The sequence below is a fragment of the Pelodiscus sinensis genome, chromosome 1 (assembly GCF_049634645.1).
Source record: "Pelodiscus sinensis isolate JC-2024 chromosome 1, ASM4963464v1, whole genome shotgun sequence".
In the NCBI taxonomy this organism is placed as follows: Eukaryota; Metazoa; Chordata; order Testudines; family Trionychidae; genus Pelodiscus; species Pelodiscus sinensis.
Genome location: NC_134711.1, coordinates 251303853 through 251329113, shown reverse-complemented (window position 1 = coordinate 251329113; position 25261 = coordinate 251303853). Strand labels below are relative to the sequence as shown.

Genomic DNA, 25261 nt, shown 5'->3' with positions numbered 1-25261 from the left:
CTGGGAATGGCTTCTACTTACCACCTTCCTTTTTCCTTCCCCTCTCATCAGATTTCTTTCACTGATCCTAGGCCACTGCAGATTATGGAAGGGAAGGAGGGTCACTGATGACTTTTTTTTGCCTCTACACTCCTTTCCCCCCCACTGTCACTTTCATCTGTGGGAGGGGAAGGGATTTCTGCTAAGTTTCTCCATATCCTTAATAAATAGCACAGGTGTTCATTTCTTAGTTTCCTCCCTTCCCAAACTTCCTTTGCCTAACTGCGAAGCGGTATAGCTGCTAAGGTGTGTCTCCCTGCTGCTGAAAGACAGACCTGGGTCGGGGCAGGGCTTTGTGGGAGGTGGGGGGGAAAGATTCCAGATCCTGGCTCCAGATGGTGCCCAGACAGCTACACCATTCTGTTGATGAGTACGTATGTACTACTTCAGAGGGTTCCCTGCATTTGGCCCTCCTCTTCTTGCTCTATGCACACTAGAGATTCCGCCCACAAAAAACCTTCTATAATACATAGGAAAAATTAGCATTGTTAATAGCAAAATATCACTGTCATTTTAAAAATCACAGTTCTGTGTGAAATTCTTTTAACCTTTTATAGTTTCATGTAATGATTTGGATAATGTTACTAAAGATGTATACATATTTTTTTTATGGCCCCTTACTTTGTATACAGGCACATAACTTCCCTTGTTTGAATGGGCCTGTCACACACCACTGAGAAGTAAGAAACATTTGGGGAAAAAAGAAAAAGGAGGAAAATGCTATAGAAAAACCACAAATTCAGCAGGGGGTCTGAAACCTGAACCTATTTTTTGTGACCGTACTGTCTGGTACTCAGTACTGGCACCTCCAGATGCAGTACCAACTCCTCCAGTCAGAGCTCAACAGCTTTTCCCCTGGAGTACAGGCACTATTTTTGTTTAAAAAAAAAAAAAAAAAAGCACTGCTTTGAAGGGTTGTTTTTTTTAATGGACTAGATTTCAACTTGACTGTCTCTCTCTTAAGGGTATACACAGAAATGTAGGGGATTTTGAAGTCCGTACATTCTAAAATCTAATATCAGACATTCTGATAATAAATCTCTGTTCCAAAGATACAGCTACCAGGAAACCTAATATTTAATTTTTTTTTAGCTAAAACAATTAGAAATAAACATTAATTACAGTCATGATTACAGAGCTAATTGCATCTCTGTTGCTTTCTGTCTCTGGGTGTATCTGCTCAAGTATCAGGTCTGGTGCTTTTAGATCTTTTTAGGTGGAATTCTGCAATTCTCCCACTCTGACTCACTTTGGCTCGAGCTACTCTATCAGCCATGGACCCAGCTGGGTTAGGCACCTGCAGGTCTTCCCTTCAAAAATCTGTGACCAGTACTGCGTATGGTGACAGCCTTCTCAAAAAATCAAAATATGGCTTTGTTCCAGTGTTGAAATTAAACAATTGGAAAAATGATTCAAAACCAGCAAATGAACAGGCTCATGAACTATCTTAACTGTAGTCAGGTATAGTTTCTTCAGACATCCCAGAGGCTCTTGGATATCAATCTGTTCCCTTCCAACATTTTGCCAACAACTGCCTTCCCTGAGTGAGGGGGAGAGAGAGAGAGAGCGCGTGTCACTCTTTATCCAGCCAGAATCTTAATTACTATCAGTTCCTGGGCTTTTGACCATCTGGATCAAACTGGTTTGGTAAGCTTAGCAAAAGATTGAATCAGACCCCTCAGAGCTAATAGTTTTTCCACTGTCTCATAACAATCCTGAAGTCTTTCTCTTGGATGGCTTGTCTTGGGCCATTGTTTCCTTACAGCATATTATTTAACAAAACCAATATATTCATACAGTAACCATTCCAGTGACCGCATACAGTGTTACAGCACAGCTGCTCCACGTCTGTCACCGTTGGTACTAAGGTACCCAGTCAGTGTCCTCTTCCCCCATCTCTGTAGGGACCTGATTGCTCTATGGGTATGTCTACACTACCACCCTAGTTCGAACTAGGGTGGTTAATGTAGGCAACTGGAGTTGCAAATGAAGCCCGGTATTTGAATTTCCCGGGCTTCATTTGCATATTGCCGGGTGCCGCCATTTTTAAATGTCCGCTAGTTCGGACTCCGTGCCCGCGGCTACACGTGGCACGGACTAGGTAGTTTGGATTAGGCTTCCTATTCCGAACTACCGGTACACCTCGTTCCACGAGGAGTAACGGTAGTTCGGAATAGGAAGCCTAATCCGAACTACCTAGTTTGTGCCGCGTGTAGCCGCGGGCACGGAGTCCGAACTAGCGGACATTTAAAAATGGCGACGCCCGGCAATATGCAAATGAAGCCCGGGAAATTCAAATACCGGGCTTCATTTGCAACTCCAGTTGCCTACATTAACCACCCTAGTTCGAACTAGGGTGGTAGTGTAGACATACCCTATGATACTTAGCGCCTTGCAGGTAAGGTTGCCAGGTGTCTGGCTTTCAACAGGAATGTTGGGTTAGAAAGGGTCCCTGGTAGATCTGGTCAGCACAGCTGACCAGGTCACTCAGTCTGGTTGGCTGCAATGGGGAAGGCAGTCCCTGTACCCAGTAGTTCCATATGGCTCCTGAGAAGTGACTGCATGTCCCGCTGGCTCATAGGTTGAGAGGTGGCCATATGGGTTCCAAGTGCTGCCTTCTGCCTGCACATGCCACCTAAAGTGCCAGCTCTACACTCCCATTATCTAGGAATGCCAAAGGAATTGTGGATCTGGTGCTTGAGGTGGCACCTACGGGTCAGGATAGTGCACGGAGCCTCCAGGTTATTCCTCCACCCAGGAACCAGAGGGACATGCTTCCTCTTCCTGGGAGCGGTGCGGGTTTCCTCTGTCCCCAGGAAATGCTGGGGCCGCTTGAGGTCAGCACCACTTAGAGCTTGAACCCTTGTCCCAGGCCTGAGCCCCCTTCTGTGCTCTGAACCCCGTGACCCAAGCCCAGAGCCCACACTCCCAGCTAGGACTTTGCCCCCTCTCATACCCCAAATCCTTGCCCCAGACTGGTGAAAGTGAGCAAGGGTGAGGCAGTGAGTGGGAGGCAGGGCCTCAGAAGGGGTGGGGTCTCGGAGAGAGTGGAGCAACAATGTTTGGTTTTCTGCAATTAGAAAGTTAGCAACCCATGTTCGGTTTCTGATATTGGTATGTTTCTCAGCATAACCTCTTGTAGCAATAGATCAGTGGTGTGCAACCTTTTTTGATCTGCGACCCCTGCACTGTGGGGGCCGTCAACTGCCGGGCCAGCCCCCAGCCTGCCGGATCTAAGCACTGCGACCCTTGGAAGACATCCGGGGGTCGCAACCCATGGGTTGCGCACCACTGCAATAAATGATCTAAAACAGCGTTTCTCAACCAGTGCTATGAGAACCCTTAGGGGTACTCGAGAGAAGTCTTGGGGGGGGGGAGAGAAGAGGAATATGTCAACACAACTGAAATGTGGAGAAAACTTAATTTTTGTTTTAAGTTTTACAGTGCTTTATTATTTTTGTACTTTTTACACCCAAAAATGTCATTGCCCGGCTATGATTAAGTTGTTTAAACAAATGTGTTGCAATGGTAGAAAATCTTTTGTGTGTGTCTGAAAACTGTAGGTGCTGGGGGTACTTTTATAATTTTTTTTTTGGGGCGGGGAAGGGTACTTTATAAAAAAAAGTGCTGAAAAACACTGATCTAAAATAGCAGTGTACTTGCATTAGTGCTTGCGTGGAGTGAGCAGAAATGATGGTCTTCTGAGGCGGGACTCTGGTTCTGCTGGCCCTTTCTATTGAAATGATGGGAAGAATTAATCATAGAATTAATCATAGAATAACAGGACTGGAAGGGACCTCAAGAGGTCATCGAGTCCAGCCCCCCGCCCTCAAGGCAGGACCAAGCTCCACCTACACCATCCCTGACAGATGTCTATCTAACCTGTTCTTAAATATCTCCAGAGAGGGAGATTCCACCACCTCCCTTGGCAATTTATTCCAATATTTGACCACCCTGACAGTTAGGAATTTTTTCCTAATGTCCAATCTAAACCTCCCCTGCTGCACTTTAAGCCCATTACTCCTTGTCCTGTCCTCAGAAACCAAGAGGAACAAATTTTCTCCTTCCTCCTTGTGACACCCTTTTAGATATTTGAAAACCGCTATCATGTCCCCCCTTAATCTTCTTTTTTCCAAACTAAACAAGCCCAGTTCATGAAGCCTGGCTTCATAGGTCATGTTCTCTAGACCTTTAATCATTCTTGTCGCTCTTCTCTGTACCCTTTCCAATTTCTCCACATCTTTCTTGAAATGTGGCGCCCAGAACTGGACACAGTACTCCAGCTGAGGCCTAACTAGTGCAGAGTAGAGTGGCAGAATGACTTCACGAGTTTTGCTTACAACACACCTGTTGATACAACCTAGAATCATATTTGCTTTTTTTGCAACAGCATCACACTGTTGACTCATATTCAACTTGTGGTCCACTATGACCCCTAGATCCCTTTCCGCCATGCCCCTTCCTAGACAGTCGCTTCCCATCTTGTATGTATGGAACTGATTGTTCCTTCCTAAATGGAGCACTTTGCATTTCTCTTTATTAAACCTCATCCTGTTTACCTCTGACCATTTCTCTAACTTGCTAAGGTCATTTTGAATTATGTCCCTATCCTCCATAGAAGTCGCAACCCCACCCAGTTTGGTATCATCTGCAAACTTAATAAGCGTACTCTCTATCCCAATATCTACATCATTGATGAAGATATTGAACAGTACGGGTCCCAAAACAGACCCTTGCGGAACTCCACTTGTTATCCCTTTCCAGCAGGATTTAGCACCGTTAACAACAACTCTCTGACTACGGTTTTCCAGCCAATTATGCACCCACCTTATCGTGGCCCTATCTAAGTTATATTTGCCTAGTTTATCAATAAGAATATCATGCGAGACCGTATCAAATGCCTTACTAAAGTCTAGGTATATGACATCCACCGCTTCTCCCTTATCCACAAGGCTCGTTATCTTATCAAAGAAAGCTATCAGATTAGTTTGGCATGACTTGTTCTTCACAAACCCATGCTGGCTATTCCCTATCACTTTATTACCTTCCAAGTGTTTGCATAAGAGAAGGATCAGAGCAGGAAGAGCTGCTTGCTTGCTCACCCGCCCACCCCTCCCATGGCTTCAAATAGCGCTCTTCTTAGGCTTTGTCTTTGTTTGGACTAAGCTTTGAAGGTGTGTTAGAATGTATTGGCTAATAGGGTCTATCAACAGTCAATTCTAGCCACGACCAAGGCCAGCCTGTTCTTTTCCCTGGATGGAAAAAGGAGATAAGGATCACAGCAGCTCTATAAGAGCAGGTTCTGGAATCAGTGCCAGATTTATGCACAAGCTAAGTCAGCTACAGCTTAAGGCCTCAGATATAATTTGTATCAATGACAAGGTAAGGGAAGGCGCTTGGTCCTGGTTTGCACCGGGTCTGGAGCTACTCTCGCTGCAGCTCTGTGTTTTAAATGTAGCAAAACTTTCCCTCTCTTCTACCCCCCACCCCTGCCTGGGTTCTGCTGTCAGAGCCCAGGCATGTAGCCTCACGGAGTCATTGCTGGCTGTTGCCAGAGCTGGGGCTTCAGGGCTTCCCTCCCTCGCCTCTCCTGTCTCTGGAGGGCTGGAGCATCTCCTCCCTCCCCCACCCCCACTTGCTGCTTCCCTTATCTCCTCCCAGTGTACTGGGACTTGAAGGGGGGGGAGGGCTTCCATGGGGCTAGCACTGAGCTGCAGATGCTGTGGGTGTGTGGAGGGGGGGCTCCTCTCTGCCCCCAGTCTGGAAGCAGGGAGCCCTCTGCTGGCTGACAAGAGCTTGTGTGGGAGGAGAAGCCCCACAGCAGATGCAGGCATATAAGTGCACACGGCTGCACAGGGGCACCCGAATATTTGCTGCCCACATTTTTAGGTGTCCTATGCAGCTGTGTATTATGTGTATGCATTAGGATGGCCCAATCCACTCTCCCCACCCCGTCCTCCTCAAAGCCTCTGGTCCCAGTGCCAGAAGCAGGGGATAACCTGGCTGGGCAGCGCAGCTTCTGTTGCACTCGCCAGCCTTGGGGAGCAGCTGACAGCAAAGCAGCATGGTTCCTGCTGCAGCCTGGGCATGTGGCTCCAGGGAGCCGCTGCTGGCAGGGCAACGTGGCCCCCAGTGTCCCGGGAAGCTGCCGCTGCCCAACAGTGCCACCCTTCACACCAAGGAGAGCATCAGGGGGCCACCACTGCCCAGACAGGCTTCCCCTGCCACTGTGTGTGGTCCCAGTGAGCCTCCCCCTGCACTTTGAACCCCCTGCCCTGAACCCTCCCCTGACTCCTGCACCCCAACCTCCTACCCTGAGCCCTTCCACACTTGCCAGCCGCCTGCCCTGACTCCTGCCCCCTCACCCCTTGCCCTGAACACCCCCAGACACAACCCATTGTCCTGATTCCTGCACCCCCATCCATAGCCTTGAGCCCCTGACATATCCAACGCTGAGCCCTCCACCCCCTCACCTCCCAGCCCTAGGCTTATATATAATCATTTAAATACACCGTGCACATTTTCCTTTTAATTACCAAACAAGCAAGCAAACAGACATTACTTCAGTTAATGGCCTGAGTAACGCTAGGTACATCTGCTAGTGATGCATATTCAACAACTGCTTTTAGAGTAGCAGCTTACATAGACTTTCTTCATAAAAACTGGCTCTTTGGAGAGGGGCAGAAGAGATAAAAGTCTGTAAGATGTTGTCTCAGTATTATAGAAAAATGTAAAGTTTTGTTTTCATGTGCTTCTGTATTAGTAATTTATTTTTCATGTAGGGAGCTCTTTTCTGAGCTGCCCTTTATGATTTTTATGTATTATGGAGAGAGCACACTCTAACCATTCTTTTTGTGTGTATGGTGTCAACTTTGTTAGACTCAAACTGTGATTAAAATGATGACTCTTCTCTTCTAGGAGTCGAATGTGGAATACATGCAGAAGTTGAAAAACAACTTGAAATGGGCAAGAAGTTACTGGCAGCTGGCCAGCTGGCTGACGCCTTGTCTCACTTCCATGCTGCTATAGGTGTGTATCTGAAGATAAAATTACTTGACTGTGCTTGTGGTGCAGGACTTCTGTATGGAAATGGTCCACTCTTCATCATGCCCAGGAATTCCTTAAATGGGTTTTCAAAGCTGGTCAGCATGATGGGATTCACTCAGGAGTGAACGTCTCTTGAACAGCATTGGCAAAAAGAACGCTAGAATGGGGCTGCAGAGTTGTGTAGTCCCATCACAGTTATCACCTTGACTCCAGGCTAATGTGTCTATCTCTAGCTCCCTAAGAGTCTCTTTCATTGAGATTAGAAATAAGGATTTAGTGCACATTTTAAATTACATGAAATATGAGGTTACTACTGTCTATATGTAAATAGTAGTAGTTATGAAAACTTTGGACTATCTGGAATTATGTTGGGTCATTATTGGAATGATGTGTTTGGCTTCCTTATTCGTGTACATCAAATTTCAGATATAGGGACCATGGTAGACATTGAAGTAGGCCTGTAATTTGAGATAAAAAGGTGTACAGGTTGAATCTCCCAAATCTGGGTGTCTCTGGTCTGGCAACATCTGTGGTCTGGCACGGATGTTGCTGGACCAAAGAGCTCCAGGAGCGGAAGCCAGCTAAGGGAACGTGGGTTTGTGGAGTTCTGGTTGGGCCACCAGTGGGGAGAACCCCGGTGTTAGTGGGATCAGGCAGCTGGAGAGCCCGTGGCAGCAGGGCCGGTGGCAGCCAGGGAACCCTCTGGCATCAGTGGGGCTGGAATGGCCTGGCAACCCTGACCGGAAAACCCCCGGTGGCAGTGGGGCCAGGCACTGACTCGGGAGCTCCTGCTGGGGAACCCTGGCAGCGGGGCAAGGCGGCAGCTGTGGAGTCCTGGTCCCAAAAGGGGAACCCCAGCAACAATGGGGCCAAGCAACATGGGGAGTCTCCACCCCTACTGGGGAACTGCTGGTGTCAGTGGGGTCAGGTAGCTGGAGAGCCCCTGGCAGAGAAACCCTCAGCAGTAGTGAGACCTGCAATGGCTGGGCTGCCGGGGGCTGGGAAACCCTGGGAATGTGTGGCACAGCTGGTAGGTAGAGAGCCTTGGCCAGGCCAGCTTTAGCGGGGCAGTGGCATGGCAGGGAGCCTCAGCCTTGGAAGTCCCAGAGAGAGGAGCCTTGACCTTCCCTGGTCCAGGTCAGCTCAGGTCTCAGGTGCTGGACCAGGGAGGTACAACCTGTAGTATGTTTCAGCTTGATTCTGTTGCAGAGCTGAAATATCCTTAGACATTCACCTGCAAGGCTTTTAAATATTAGCAATGTTACCATATTCATGTTCTGTATTTTCAGTAATTTTAACATAAGCAAATTGCATGAGTTGTAAAATATTACTGTATATGCATCTTTTTTTAATTATAAATATAATTGTCCTATTACTTGAACTCAGGCAATGCTGCCACTGCTATTATTGAAGCTTAGCCATACCCTCATTACACTGAGTTGTTGTTCTGAATCTTTCTTCTTTGGTTCCAGAAGGGGACTCTGATAACTACATTGCCTATTACAGAAGAGCCACAGTGTATTTGGCCATGGGCAAATCTAAAGCTGCAATTCGTGATTTAAGTAGAGTGGTTGAACTAAAGCAAGATTTCACATCTGTAAGTAATGCTTTTTCAAGATTCCTTCAGGGTTTAAAAAAAAAAAAAGATGTTCCTTGTTGTTTTCCTGTTTGTTTCAAAGGCAGAATCTTTTTAGCTGGTAGTATCATAAAAGACGACTTTAATACCCCATATTTCAGGAAATTTAAAATTAGAGACCACAAGATCCTAGTGCATGTACTATATTGACCACTCTTTTATTGGCTGAGGGTGAGAACTAGACTAGACTAACGTAACTTGTAATTTTACGTACAGTAAAAAAAGGCCCAAAGCCTTTGCTAACATACCTAAGGGTTTTTAATGAATTCTGAGTCATCTGTAAGCAATAAAATTGGTTGTCAAATCAAAAAACAGTGTACTCTTTAAGATTACCACTTACCTTACCAAAGCTCAAAGACCAAATGGCCCATGGACCAAATGCGGCCCATCTGACATTTCTGTCTGGCTCATCACAACTCCTAGCAATTTACTGGGGGTGGCAATTTAAAGAATTTGCCAGCCAGGGAGGTTGCTTCAGGGTCTGAGGGTGATGGGAGTGGAGTGCTTGCTTGGCATCTTGCTCCCACGGGCATATGTGACCTCGCTGTTCCCAGGCACACACTCTTCTTCCCCCCTCCCCCCCACACACACTATGGGAGCAGCAGAAAAAAGCCTCAGGGTAAGTGTGTTGGGGGAGGAGGGGTGACGAGCAGGAGCGGCAGCATGCAGAGCCCTTCTGCCTCTTCTTGCCATCTGCTCCATCTCGTGATTTTAGTGCGTGTGCACGCGCACACACTATTTATTACTATGGCAGATTTGACAAGTATCTCCTTTAAGAGATTAAATAATTTTCAACAAAATGATACCTTGTAAATGACCTTGATCTGGTGTACAAAAGCAAAAAAAATCTATCTTTTTCCTCTCCTCCCCAACGAAGTAAATATTTGATACAAGAGCTTTCTTTAAAGACCCAGGAGTATTTTAACAATGTTACTATCAATAAATTGTCTTGAAGTCAGTAGATTTTTATTTAACTAATTTATGTTTCTTTAAGAAAGGGTGACTGCAAGCCTTAATTAAAATTAATAGTATTTCTAAATTAGCTTGCATGAAAACTTCTTTATCCTGAAAAATCTACATTTCTGTTAGGATCCTTCCAAAATAATCTGCATTGAAATGTTTTAGTGACTTCGATTAACCTGAAAATTTAATGAGAACCATAGCAGAAGTATTAACAAGAAGGACTTCCATACTGTTTTGCCTGCAATCTATTGAAAAAGCTGTGAATTAAGAAAATCAAAACAGTGTAGCAGTGTTGACTAGATATCTTACAGGTTAAAAAGTTGTTTTTCTTTGTAGTCTCTGATGGAGGAGTTATTTGGATGCTAAGTGGAGCTACATCTGTGTTTGGATAATTACTGATCTAAAACCCTGATGTAAACGGCCATGATCCATTTTTGCTAAAGCTATACTTGTAAGAACACAGTTTAGGAAAGGGATGGAGAGGGCAGACACGTTCATATATACTTTTGGTTCAGTTTGTTAGATGTGGATGGGGGATGAAATTTTCCATTTTATTAAATTTTGGGAAATTTGGGATTTAATTTTTCTTTTTTTACTACAAATAAGAACTGAGTGTAGTACAAAACCAGTTGATGTTTCATTTTAGGCGAGATTACAGAGAGGCCATTTACTTCTTAAGCAAGGAAAATTTGATGAAGCAGAAGAAGACTTCAAAAATGTGGTAAGTTGGAAGTATAGAAAACTATATAATTGGCTTTATATTCAGATTATGAGCTAAAAGCATTTTCTTATATACATGGTCTACAATGGATATAGTTTATATCTAGCTGATTGCAGACCACATTTTTAAAAAAAGATGTTGCAGCAGAGTTATTTTGTATAAACAAATAATGGAAAATAATAGAGTAATTGTGAATTAACTATAACTCTCCTAAGTGAAGTGCACAATCTTAATTTTTTGTTATTAAAGAGTTCAGTTGCAATAGCCACTGCAAATATGATGCTTTTTAGACATTATAATATAAGTGCAGCTTTAATTTCATGGTTAAGTAGATTTTGTCCCATTTTGTGTGTCCCTTCTCATATTTGACATGAAAACAATTATGTAGTGTAGCATTTTGAAAAATATTGTCAGGTTTAAACGCGTTTTACCACTCCATCATTCATGCCAGGGAAAACGTGTGTTTTTATAGATGAAAGACACACAGACCTTATGGTGCTGCGCTGGAACTTGGAAGACCTAGATTCAGTTCCGTGTGCTACCAGAGACACTTGTGTGACCTTGGCCAAATCATTCAGTGTTTCTGTGCCCTGGTACTCCAGCTGTCGAATGATCTCCTCATTTCACATGGGTATTGTGAGGTGCTCAGATACTGCAGGAAGGGGGAACAATACTGTACAAGTACTGTAGAGGTTTTTTTTCCCCTACAAAACAAGTTTGGTGGGTTTTTTTTAATCTTATCAAGTAAAAGCATTTATAAGCCTCTTAGCACACTTGCAAAAAGTAATCCACTTAACCTCAGAATTAACTAAACTTTCGTTCTGATATAACATACTAGCCTCTTCCTTCTTTCCTTGTCACATTATGCAAGCCAGGTCCAGGCCACACTGGGCAAAATTCCAAAGGGCATGGGAATAGGCTGTATTTGCTTTGCTTTTCTCTCTTATGTGGAGTTGTGTATTGTAAACATTAAGCATTTAATGCATTCAGGGATAAGCAATTTTTTATAAGATAAAGAAACCCTATAAAGGAATGTAATTATATTCCATGGTCCCAGCTTTGTTCATGGAATGTGTGGAAGCACAGAGATGAGATGTTTATTGGAGACCCTTTCCACATGTGCTTAAGACAAAAACATAGTGGTCATATTTAACAACCCTTGAGTGCGAAGTGAAGCTGAACTTATGCTGGTTAGCTGAGTGTCTTGTCTTTGTAATGGATTTTAATACTACTAGTGATTGATTACTGTTTTTATGCATATGTCTATGTGTGAAATTTATTAATATTTGTCCAGACATTTGGGCTGTGTCTACATTGGCAAGATTTTGCGGAAAAGTGGGTGCTTTTGCGCAAAATCTTGCCAGCTGTCTACACTGATGTTCTAATGTATAAAATCAGTGCTTCTTGCGCAAATACTCTCACACTCCCATTCTGGGATAAGCCGTCTTGCGCAACTGTTCTTGGGCAAGAGGCCAGTGTAGACAGGCAACGTTAATTTCTTGCACAAGAAAGCCCGATGGATAAAATGGCCACCCTAGCTTTCTTGCACAAGAGAGCGTCTACACTGGCACGGATGCTCTTGTGCAAAAGCACATCTCTTGCGCAAAAGCACATGCCAGTGTAGATGCTCTCTTGTGCAAATACTTTTACCCCAAATCTCTTGCGTTAAAAGTATTTGCGCAAAATCTTGCCAATGTAGACATAGCACCACATTTGGGGGGGGGGGGGAATTTGGGGCCACTAAATCATCAGAACAGTGTTTATTTTTACCCAAATTCAAAACTCTAGAAGAACAGCAGAACACAAAGCTTAACTTTACTTTTCAAAGCTTGGCTATTATAAAGCAAAGCTGTGTTTGGCTTAAACTTATTGAATATTATATTAATAAAATGAAATGACCAGCAGTTACTGCTAATATGATAATGGACTATTATGTTGGAATTATGCAGTAGTGTTGAGCCAATTGCAAACTAATTATGAATATCTGTAAAAACCTATTTCAGTTCACTAAAACCTCACACTGGAATTTGACCATCAAGTAATAGTTCTGAAAATTATACACCTTTTAAAATATATGGGAAGCTTCGGATTTCTTTAGTCTCTGCAAGGTAGTTGTACTTGTCTTGTTCATAGAATTAAATAAACAGCAACAACACATTTGCTTATGTGCATGTAAACTTCAGTTAAATTTGGTACACTATGTCCTTGGCTTTTTTTAATTCAGCAAGCTGATAAGTACACAGGACAATTTAGAAGTATTGTGTGAGTCAGTTTGAAGCTGTTTAACTGATGTTCTATTTGTGTTGTCTGGAGGCTGGGAAAAGAGGAGAATTACCTCACTGTCTGAAGCTAGGGGGTTTAGAACAACCCGATGGTTCTACCAAACATTGTGTGTAAGCTATTTAGTTTTACTAGGGGGCTACACCCCCTGCTTGCTATGCTTGCCAGCCTCCCTCCCATCTCTCCAGAGCACCGGGGAGGAAGGAGACTGTGTAGCTCCCCTCCCCTGTCCGTCCCCCGTCCCCCCCCCCCCCCCCCCCGAGCACCAGGGAGGGGAAGGCCATGTAGCTCTATCCTCCCCCCACGGTCACCAGGAGGGCCTGTCACCGGCTCTTTCTGGCCTTCCCCCAGCCCTTTCTTGCCCCTTCTCCGCCTCCCCTCCCCCCCCCCCCGCTTTTTCTCACTCCTCCCATCCGCCACTCTCTCCCCAACCTAGGGTGCGTGTGAAGGGGCCTGGGGAGGCTTGCGGCTTCGCCCCTCCCTCCCACTGGGAGGGCGGGAGAGGAAATGCCACATAGCTCCTGGGCTGCATGGCTTGCAGGTTTAGCGCTCTCTGGGGGGAGAAGTTGCTCCGGGACATCTGAGCACTGGGGAAAGGGGAGGGAGGAGGCAAGTGGGACGCAGGATGATGTGATAATGTCACTTTGTCGTCCCACATGAGAAGCTTTTTTGAAATAGGGAGAGAGAGACTGTGTAGACATACATAAACTAAACTCAGAAGATGAGAGAACATACTTTTTTTTTTTCTGTCGGATAGTTTGTTTAGGGTTGATATGGAATGTACTTAGATGGGACAGTTTTTCTAGATTACTTCCAAGACTTGGATATGGTAATTCCACTTTATGACCAGGAAATTGGGGAATATCTGTTACATTAATTTAGGGTACATCTACACAGCAGTGTTATTCCGAAATAACATAGTCTGTGTCTACACTACAAGCAGCTATTTTGACATAATGTCAAAACAGTGTCGAGCTGCAGGACTTCTTACTCAGACTCCTGTAATCCTCATTTTATGAGGAGTAAGGAAAATCAGAGGCAGAGTGCATCTTCCTTAGACTTCCCGCTTTGTAGACAGCACCAAAAGTTGAAATAAGCTATTGCGACTTATGCTACACAATTGACGTAGCTCAAGTTGCATAGCTTATTTCAGCTTTAGCCCTGCTGTGTAGTCATGCCCTTACATGGCAGTGAATCATAGTATTAAAGCAGCTGCTGAGAAGCATAAAAGTAACAAGTTAGCCCTTGATGCTGCTATCTGAAAGTGTTCCCTTGAATGTTGGTTGATGCAGTCCAAGGGAACACAAGGGAAGATCTTGGGGTAACTTTTCCAAAACACATTTTTGGAAAGATCTTGGGAGCCTGTGATTTGTGTTGGAAAATTGTATCATTGTCCTTTTCTGCACTCTCCTCCACTTTCCACCATTTCCTTGTTGGAAGCAACCATTGGTTTATCTTCTAAAGCATGATCTTCCACCTTCCTTTAAACATCATGGGGAAGACCTATATCCCTCAGTCAGAATGCCCTAATAAGGGCACAGTAGTCACAGACCTTATGACTCTTGTGTCAAGTCTTATAACACATGAAGAGCACCTTCTACTTAGAGACACAATCACTTTGGCTTCTTTGCCTCATTCGGAAGCTGTTCTGATGGTGGGAAAAATTTGTCCTGGGGCAAACACCAAGAGTGTTCTATGCCGAAACTGGGCTTTCCTTTAAGGATGCCAGTTTCCCTAGAATCCTTGAACTAAGGGGGAATCTATCCTGATTGATGTAAACAGTGGAAATCTTGGTGGTGACTGGAATGTGGCTTTCCAAAAGCAGATGGGTAACTGGTGACAAATATCATGTTTGCTACTCCTAAGTCATGCAAAACCCAAGAATCTCTGCAAAGAGTCTTGCTAACTGACTTGTTTAAACTCCTTCCAGTTGTGGACATTTCACATTGACTATAAGCCCCAACTAGCATATGTGCGCTGCAGTGAATATGTGATAAAGGCAGATGCTCCGTGTCTCTCAGCGATGAGTTTGTCATTTGTTGAGCATGGAGGCATTATAGATATTTAAAAGCTATGCATTGAAGATTCTTATAATTCCACTAGGTGTCAGCAAAGGCTAACCAGCTTTGAGTGTTGTGTTGAGTGCTTGCACATTTATTTTTATATTTTCCTAATTTAGCACAGGCTTCAGTTACAAATATGTTCCAGTATTTATCATTTGTCACCCAGAGTTTGTGTAGGAGATTTCTTTTGGTTGTGGGTGAAGCAAACCATCCTTTTCTAGCCTGAAATAAGTTTATTCTTGACAGCATTAGAGGAAGGAAACCAGTGGCTGTTACTACATTTAAAATGCAGAGGCATAGCGTGAGTGGCTTCCGGAGCTGGCATGAGCTGGGACTGCTCAGTCCTGGCTTGAGGTGGCTCCTGGAGCTACCCTGCTGCGGGTCTGCAGAGCGATCTTATCAATTAATTGTGTAGTTGATAGAAATTGTATTGACTATACGGTTAGTTAGGTAACTGCAGTTTTAGCATAACTTCATCTAAGTCTCTATTGAACATGTGTGAACTATAATTTGACTTCTCCTCACCCCCGCTCAGGATTATCACTTGGTTAAATTTGGGTAGATTTTCATGGGGAAGGTAAAAGACATAGCCCTGATACAAAGTCTGTCCCTGAGTGCCTGCACGGGGTGCTAAAACTCTTTGTAGAAAATACCGCCAATCTTTTTTTTTTTTTTTGACATAAGTGAACAATGTATTTTTTCCCCATCTTGGAAAAGACTGAATTGTTTCAACCTGAAGCAGATGCCTGCATCACATTTACAGCGCTCTCCCATCTGCTAGTGATCCTGTCAAAGAAAGAAGTTACGTTGTTTTTGCATGTTTTGCTCATGACAAATCATTCTGGTGATTTCTTATCGCGTATTATCTTTTAGGTTCTTATTGATTATTTAACATTTTTTCCCAATATCTTTCCATGTATTGAAGTTTGGCTGTAATTAGTCTGTAATTCCTCAGATCCTCTTTGTTCCTCTTTTTAATATTAGGTACCATATTTGCCCTTCTGTAGTCTTCTGGTTGTCTTTAGTGAAAAAGACTAAAGCAAAATAGTGTTTAAACACCTAATCCTTTTTAATATTGTTCTTGCTATGTAGTGGGCCTGTACTTCCCTTAGTCCTTTAATACTCCTTAGCAATTTTCCATGTTTCCACTTGTTGTAGGAGTCCTTTTTTATTTTCAGGTCATTTAAAGAGCACCTGGTTGGAGCCACATTGGCCTTTTACCATTCTTTGTTTATTTTCTTTGAATTGGTATAGTTTGTACTTGTGCCTTTTATATTGTCTAATAGGCTGCTGCAGTATATTTTTATAGCCTGTCATACTGCTGGAGTCATTTTTTATGGCTAAAAAGCTTACAGTGACAAACTTCACATGTATAATTCAGGCATCACGATAATATTTTTTAAGATGCTTCTTGGAAAAAAATTAATATGGTATGCTTTTTACAAGTGAACATATTTAGGCATTGGCTGAACTAGTGATACATTGTCTACCGTCATAAAGTGCTATTGTGTTTGATAGCATCCTTCACACAGCACCCACATACACCATTTTCGAATTATGCAGAATGGTGGGTGGGAAGATTCTGAGGGTATGTCTACACTATAGGACAAGGTTGAATTAAGATACTTCCACTTCAGCTACACAATTAATGTAGCTGAAATTGCGTATCTTAACTTTACTTTTGGCACTATCCACACTGCAGGAAGTCGAAGGAAGAATACTCTCCCTACATGACTTAATGACAAATGAGATCACATCCACCTGATGAACATCCACCTGACCTCATTGTGTAATACCTGTTTTGTCATCAAGTGCTTGGGGACCACTCATAGTGATTCATCTTTCATTGCTGCCAAATACAAAGCACCAGTCCCACATATGGACAACATCTTGGGATTCAAAGGGGGCAATAATGTACTGTCACGGTAGTGTCAGAGAATCTGTTGGTTCCCAGACACTCTTCTGAACAGCAGGCAACCAAGGGCTTTCAGGCTTTGTCTAAAAAATTTCTGTGAAATCTGGTATTTCTTGGCTTCCAAAGTCCAGAGGTCCTCAACTGCTATGAACCCTTCCCAGATTTAAAGCTTATGTATCTATTGCTTTGGCCATTCTTTCTAAGGAGGTGTGAAAACTGCATTTGTAAAGTAACATTAAACTAATTACAATAAATTTATTACCTGATTTGTACAGAGACTTCTAATACATTTGACAAGTCAAGGTTAGTAGAGGATTTAAGAATCCTATATTTTGGATCTGCGTAAGGAGAGAGATGGACTAGCTAGAATATAGCTAAGGGGTATACTAACTTCGTAGATCTGGATATCAAACTGATGAACTTGTAGTATACAACAAAAAGAACTGGACTTTTCTGGATAATAATAGTTTATACACTGGTAAATAACTTTTTCTTTCATCACAACTAGAAACATTTCCAGGGGAGTTTTAAATGGTTTATTTCATTTCAACAGCATCTTTGATTTGTTCTCCATGGTAAGAGAGAGTTAATAAAACAAAATCAGACCTCCAGCAAACAGAGTTCAGTCTCTCTCTTTTTGTTAATATTTACAGCTCAAATCTAATCCCAGTGATAATGAGGAAAAGGAAGCCCGGTCTCAGCTGATTAAATCTGATGAACTGCAGCGCCTGCGTTCACAGGCAGTGTCTCTGTATCATCAAGAGGATTACGCTACTGCTATCAGTCTCCTTGATAGCATTCTAGAAGTAAGTTCTACCTGAAATAGAATTGAAGAGAAATAAGTTTTTCTCTTGCTGGCTGTAGCTTACCGAGCACAGTCAAGTCTTGGGAGCTGAGAGTGGTCAGCATCTGTCAGGACATGGCTACTAAAAAAAGAGAAATTGTGGACTTAATGGTTGAGGAAATCCTCACCTTAATCTTGCCTTCTGGTATAGATGACTTTTTTGTTAATACTTTGTTTAAATTTCTTGTCCTTTCCCTCGGCTCAAAGTTCAGTATTTTTTAAACCCTATAGTGGCTATTGCTTTAGAACTGGTTGGACACCACAGGTGTATAGCTTCCTTCCCCCCACTCTCCCGCAAGGTTTGTACCAGGGCTGCTTGCTCATCCCCTTCTTGTGCCTGTCAGGAAGCGAGAGCAAATTGCACAGCTCCTCTGCCCCCCTGTGTTCCCAGCCAGAGGTAGGAGTACAGTAAACTGAGCATTGTCCCCTTGTTCCCTGATGAAGGGGAACAGCCAGCAATGTCCCTGTATGAATCTGGGGCGGGAGGTTCAACACTCTTCTCCCCCCCCCCCCCCCGCCCTTCCCTCATGGGCACCTGGGGGAGGGGATAGGAGCCTTGGGGCTGAGGCAGTCCCAGACAGGGGTGGGGGTTGCGCCCCCAGCCAGCCCCTTTCACCTGCCTGTTGATTCTGTCTCTCTTCTGTATGGTTTTATGAGAAACAATTGCAGGCACATCCCATTTTCCTGGCACAACCAAACCCTTGCCTTGCTTTAAATTATGATAAGCTGAAGCTTCATACTGAATTTGGTGTCCTAGCACTTACCATTTAGGAGAAGTTCTTGGATAACCAGACAAACTCTCTCAAATATATAGTAGATTCAGTTTAAGATACTATCTCCAAGTCCCCTCTGTTATATGTAACAAAACGATATTCTGTTTTGAGGGTAAATCACATTAAGCACAATCATTTGTCAAATTTAGCATTGACTTCATAACTAAAAAAGGATAGGAGTGTGAGATTGGTGGGGGAGGACCTGTTTTAGAAAAAAAAACATGAAATGTTTTGTTGGTGTCATTTTTTACAACAAATTTATTACAGAAAGAGAAAAACTCATTTTTATTTTCAGGAAAAACATTGAGTCATTTATTAGCGAGAGAGGGTTGTTGTCCCTCTCTAAACCTGTACCGCCAAAAGTGTGAAAGGCAGACATGCACAAAGGTTGTTGTTATAGAAGCCTCCTTTTGGTGTCTATTTGGACAATAGGCACCTTAGCCACCATAATTCTTATCTTCTGTAATAGTGGGGGACGTGGTAATAACTTAGGATTCCTTCAGGCTCAGTTCTTTCCCAGTTCTTTCCAGTGGTGCTGAGAGTTCAATCAGGCCTCACTGAATGGGCTCATCTGTATGCCTACAAATCACTTCTCTAAGTAACTTATTTTCTGTTATCTTTTGGGGGAATGGATTTGAAATAAACCTTCCTGCTGTCTGGGAAGTGCATGATTGGTTCTCTCCACATGGTTAGAACCATCATCCATTACAAGAGGCAATATGAAATTAGATGCGATTTAAAAAACAAGCGAAATGCTTGCAGATCAAAGTCTAGCTTTAATTTTTGGTTTCTCAAGGTTTGCATTTGGGATGCAGAGCTGCGTGAGCTTCGTGCTGAATGCTATATAAAGGAAGGGGAACCAGGCAAAGCTATTAGTGACTTAAAAGCTGCTACCAAACTAAAGAATGATAACACTGAAGCCTTCTATAAAATCAGCACAATATACTACCAGTTGGGGGACCAAGAACTGTCACTAAGGTAAGTTTACTATTGTCTGTAATAGCAAAAATTAAAACATATGCTACAGTGAAATGCATAATCATTGAGTGTTAGAATTAGAGCAGACATTTTTGTCAACAGTCACTGTGTGGAAACACTCACTGAGCTATCTTTGTACAGTTCTTGTTTTGTTCAGCTGTGCTTTAGCACAAGAAAGGAGTGTGGAACTCTGCGTAAGTTGTACATTAATAATTGAAATAATCTAATAAAATTTGATGCTCAATGTCTCGTTATAGTTAGAGACTGTAGCTCCTCCACTGGCTCAGGCCTTGTCTCCACTTACCGGGAGATCAGTGCTGTGAAGATTGATCTCCTGGGGGGGAGGGTCTATTTAGTGGGTCTAGTAAGATCTGCTAAATTGACTACTGATTGTGCTCCCATCAACGCTGGTACTCCACCTAGTCGAGAGGAGTAAAGGAAGTCAATGGGAGAGTTTCTCCCATGTACCTCCTGCAGAAGGAACACCAAGGAAATTCAAACTAAGATTTGTCAACTCCAGCTACACTATTCACGTAACTGGAGTTGTGTATCTTAGTTTGACTCTGTCACCTAGCATAGACCTGGCCTCAGAAAAAGCCAGTGAGTCTGCCAAACAAAAGAAAATGGGCACTGTGAAACAAGAAGAAAGGAAGAATAAGTAAAGAAGAGTGGCCAGCCTGGCCAAGAATGAACTGATCTAAATACAGCTGAAATGCCTTCCACAGGACTACACAGGGCTCTTGCAAATATATTTGGAGAGTGTTTCTCATGGAAAACTCTAATCATGTGGATACAGATGAGACTTGGAGTTAGAATCGGGAGGCTGTTCAGATGGTCTCAACTGTTTTGAAAAGAGCAGGGTCATTGAAAACACTTTTGGGTTTAGATATCAAAGACTCAGTATACTATCAACAAATACTTTGCTTTTCATGCCATCTGGGTGTTCTTCTTTCTTCTAGTCCCCAGATCTTTCTAACCCTGTCTGCCTGACTTGTACTCAGATTGACGTTCATTCAGACTAAGTTTGGCTAGAGTTCAGCCTCTGTATTTTTACTCTGAATTCAGGGCAGTGAGAAGGCAATGTCTGTTGCTTTCACTCACATAACTCAAGCTGGATAGAGGGCATCATTAAAATCTTCTGGAAGAGAACCTGCCCCCTGCTATTTGTGTCACCGTACCTTTGCTGAAAAGCAACTGCTGACTCAGAGATGGGGAAAATTGAGAGAATAGGGGATTGCACGTTACTATCCTGAGTTGTCCTTTTAGGTTTTTCTCTCTCCTCTCATTACTTTACATTGCCAGAAAGGAGGGGAAGAGGAAAGCTCCAATTCAGGCTGATGTTTCTCATTACATTTCACACAATAATATACTTTTGAGTGGAAGCGATAGAATGCAAATGCAGAAAAATCTGTCACTTCAGACAGCTTTTAAAAAATGTCTACTTCTATTTGAAATTCCTTAATGTTTCTTTTTCCTACATGAAAAGTGAAGTCCGAGAGTGTCTGAAACTTGACCAGGACCATAAGCTGTGTTTTTCTCACTATAAACACGTAAAGAAACTTACTAAGCAAATCGAGTCAGCAGAGGAACTCATCAGAGAAGGCAGGTAAGAGCACCAGCTATGTACTGAATGCTACCATTGCTAGTAAAAGCAGTAAAACTCCCCAGGTTTGGAGACAGTTTGTGTTTGTCATGTGGGATGGAACACTGGACATGGCCATTAGAACATACCAACACATGTGTACTATTAGTAGCAGCTGTTTCTTCTAATTTTTACCTGCTTCTTGTCCCAGTTTCCTCCCTTACTCTCCATGGCCTATTGCCATTTTAGTTTGTGCTTTGCATGAAATAATTATAAGGTCAAGGCATGGACAACACTTGTATTCATCTCTCAGGTTCCATAGCACTGGATACTGTACCTAATTAATAAAGATCAAATGCTACTGTAAATTGTTCCAGGTGTACCAAGCAAATGGGGCTGCTAGCATTAAATGTGCTGGATAGTCTTTTTCTAAATTTCTGCACCTTGCTTCTCAGTTTTGTATGTTTTATTGTGAAGCACATAACCATAGTTGTGCCAGGTGCTATGTACAGCAATAGACTGGAGGTAGCTTGTCATTATTTATCTGGATTTCAAATGTGGTGGTGTCGCAGATTTTTATTTTTTTTCTTTAGCTTGGGAGGATGAAATGTATTGCACATTTAAGTATATTTCTTATATTTAGTGGGTTGTATGAAGGAAAACTAGTATGCTTTTCAGTATTGCAAAAATGAAAAAAGTAAAATTTGATCAGAAGAGTTGCTGATAAATATTTTAAAAAATCAATAAACTTTTGGAGTAATTTTATTGGTTTACTGTGTGGCCTGTCTGGAAAGCTTTATGTGGTTATTCTTCTCACCAGTAAATTCAAATGTCAAATGTTAGTTTGTGTTAAATGTTGTCTTTTTTTAAAAAAGTATATCATTGCATCAGTGTTCAAAGTGAAGATCACAGCTTATTTGCAAATAAAATATCACTGCAGCCTCTAAATATATTTTTGCTGAGTTTGTCATGATTTAGGAAGCAAGGAAATAACATCTAGGAAAGGGATAGAAAATAAGACCTAGAATATCTTACTGCCCCTGTATAAAACTATGGTACGCCCACATCTTGAATACTGTGTACAGATGTGATCTCCTCACCTCAAAAAAGATATTTTGGCCTTGGAAAGGGTTCAGAAAAGGGCAACTAAAATGATTAGGGGTTTGGAACGGGTCCCATATGAGGAGAGGTTAAAGCGACTGGGACTTTTCAGTTTAGAAAAGAGGAGACTGAGGGGGGATATGATAGAGGTATATAAAATCATGAGTGGTGTAGAGAGGGCTGATAAAGAAAAGTTATTTATTAGTTCCCTAAATAGAAGAACTAGAGGACACCAAATGAAATTAATGGGGAGCAGGTTTAAAACTAATAAAAGAAAGTTCTTCTTCACACAGCGTGTAGTCAACCTGTGGAACTCCTTGCCAGAGGAGGCTGTGAAGGCTAGGACTATAATAGAGTTTAAAGAGAAGCTGGATAATTTCATGGAGGTTAGGTCCATAAAAGGCTATTAGCCAGGGGATAAAATGGTGTCCTTGGCCTCTGTTTGTCAGAGGCTGGAGAGGGATGGCAGGAGACAAATCGCTTGATCGTTGTCTTCGGTCCACCCTCTCTGGGGCACCTGGTGCTGGCCACTGTCAGTAGACAGGATACTGGGCTAAATGGACCTTTGGTCTGACCCAGTACGGCCGTTCTTATGTTCTTATCTTCCAAGGCTCCAGTAGTTATACATGTGAGGTGCTCAAAACTTTTTCTTCAGGATACTAACACACACGATAAACAACTCTGATGGGATCCCAGCCTCAATTTATCCTTACCTGAGACCAGCTCATTATGAGGCGCATAGAGATAACGTTTGTGCTCCAAAACGTAGGCACTATGTGAATGGCTAGGGATAGAATGGAAACTTTGAGCCTCCACTTTTTGTTTCCAAAAACACAACAAAACAAAAATCTTACATTTCAGACAAATTTAGTTTATGGGCATTTAAAAACATGGGCATTTAAAAACATAGACCTTAGTTCAGCCCTTTATGCTGTAGAGAGACAGAGGGGAACGATAGTCTCTTTCTCTCTTGCCTCATTTGAATTGCTTACTGAATGATGCTTTCATTTTGGATTCTTCCTGCTTGTGAATGTATGCAAAGGAGCTTGTTATGAACAGTGCAGAAAGACAAGTCATTGGAAACGTGATTTAATAAAGTTATGACCAGTTAAGTAACACATCTGGGAATTGCCTAGCAATAACTTGTCCAGTTCAAGTCATTGTTCCTGTGTAATCTGTTCCATCTAGTCGTGACGGGCCATTGGCTCCCTCAACTAACCTGATCCCAGCCCAGAGCTAAAACCACCTGCCTTACCCACATGTGAGATTTAAGGTGGTGTGAAAAAGGGTGTTAACACCTCACTGTGTGGGACATTAGGAGCCCCAACTCCATCCACCACCTTCTTTGGGAAATGCCTTCTCCTAATTACTTCAAATTCCACTTTTATCAGGGAACTAGACCCACCCCCCATTAAAAGAATCCCTACACTGGGCACCTGCTAAGTTGTGACAGTGTGAATTTTACAACTTAATCTACCCACTGGGTCCTGGGATGCTGAGAGAGGCAAAAAAGTCCTACTCCCCAGGGCTCACTGGAAGTGAGGGAAAAAAATCCTTAAATGATACCTATAGCAAGGTCCCAAAACTTTCTCTTCCTCCAGCCAAAGGCAGGGAAGGAGGAACTTTTCTTTTTAGTGCTGGACAGCACTCCCAGGCTGGAGGGGGTAGAGGGGGGAGGCCTATAATCCTTCCTCTTTTGGTGTGTGGGAGCTGATAGGTTTGTGCTGCATGCATATCTACATCCAATCAGCCAAAGAGACCCCGCCTCTACCTCTTCTCAAACCCACAAGGGAGGGAATGGGGCTGCAGTCCTTAAAGGGGCTAAGGGTTTTCTTTCTCCTGCTGTTCCAGACACAGCCTCTGAGGCGGAGAGGGGCATTGCAAGAGACATACATCGTCCCAAACAAAACAAACCTCCCAGAGACAGTTTCCAGTTTCTTGGTATGAGTTTAGTACATTTAATGACCACTGAGGAATTGATACAGTTGTTTGGAAAATAATTGTGTTCCAGAATACTCAGTTTATTTTCACAATTAAAATAGGTACACAGATGCCATCAGTAAATATGAATCTGTAATGAAAACTGAGCCAAAGGTCCCTATTTACACTACTCGTGCCAAAGAAAGGATCTGTCACTGCTATTCAAAGGTAAAAAAGAACATTTTTTACCCTTGTGAGTAAGTAATATTTCACAAGGAAAACAAATGCAAACAGTGTCTGCCCTTTCCTTTTTCAGAATGAGCAATCTGCTGAAGCCATAAAAGTTTGCACAGAAGTTCTGCTGCAGGAACCAGCTAATCTGAATGCTTTAAAAGACAGAGCAGAAGCCTATTTATTAGAAGAACAATATGAGGAAGGTAACACTTTTTTATTTATGGTTTCAGACTTTAAACAACACTAGAGAAGTAACTCTCCCAGAACGATAAGGAACTTCTGTTTCAGTGTTATTGGAAATCTTGACAAACGTTTGGATGCTACAGGATGCTGATACTTCTGATTTTTTTAAACTGAATTGTTATTAAGATAGGCACTACATACCAATCTTTATCCTATACAAAGTTGTCTTAAAATGTACGATGAATTAAGGGCATTTCAAGGCTTGTATACAAGACACATCAAAGCATGCCAGAGGAGTATGATTAATGTGGTTTACAAATATGCTGCACTCTTAACTGCCCCATTTGGGCTTGCTGGCAAATACTCTGAAAAATACCAGGACTACAGTAATGCAAATGAGGCGTTTTTACAGTACACCGGCAGGGTCTATACAAGGCAATTAAAGCATTTTACAAATCATACCCCACTATACTGCTTTGCTGGTGCTATGTAGACAAGTCCTTAGATAGAAGTTTGATGTGACACATTAGAGAGAGTGCAAAGTCTTGAAAGAAGAATGAGAAGAAACTGGAGTATTTGAAACTGACAAGGGCACAGAGGAACTGATTTACTCCTTTCTTTCTTTTTAGCCCGTCCCCAGTATGAAATAAGGGTACACTATGAAATTATATGGCACAGATTGGACCTCCCCAAACCAGGAGACTCTGGTCTGGCAACATCTGTGCTCCAGGGAGTCTTGACTAGGAGCCCAGTGGCAGGAGGGCCAGCAGCTGGGATACCTTCCAGGCTGGGAGCCTGGTGGGGCTGTCAGCAGTGGGGCTAGGGCTGGGACTGGAGCCGAAGCCCCAGCCCCAGCAGTGGAATCCCAGTAACAGAGTTGGGACTGGGGCTGCGGTAGCCCTGGTAACCCAGCAGGCAAACCAGGAAGGCGGCAGACCATCAGCAGAGCCAGGGATATGGAAGCCCAGCAAGAGAGCTGGAT

The 25261-nt window shown here is 42.9% G+C and overlaps 1 protein-coding gene across 1 annotated transcript in view; it reads left to right on the top strand.

Moving 5' to 3' along the window:
- DNAJC3 (DnaJ heat shock protein family (Hsp40) member C3) overlaps nt 1-25261 on the top strand; it is a 42997-nt gene that overhangs the window by 3739 nt on the left and 13997 nt on the right. The window contains exons 2-9 of the mRNA XM_075918811.1: nt 6958-7068; nt 8559-8683; nt 10332-10406; nt 17318-17470; nt 19078-19259; nt 20746-20865; nt 23985-24090; nt 24179-24299. Coding sequence (XP_075774926.1) covers nt 6958-7068; nt 8559-8683; nt 10332-10406; nt 17318-17470; nt 19078-19259; nt 20746-20865; nt 23985-24090; nt 24179-24299 — 993 coding nt within the window. The remainder of the gene's footprint in view (nt 1-6957; nt 7069-8558; nt 8684-10331; nt 10407-17317; nt 17471-19077; nt 19260-20745; nt 20866-23984; nt 24091-24178; nt 24300-25261) is intronic.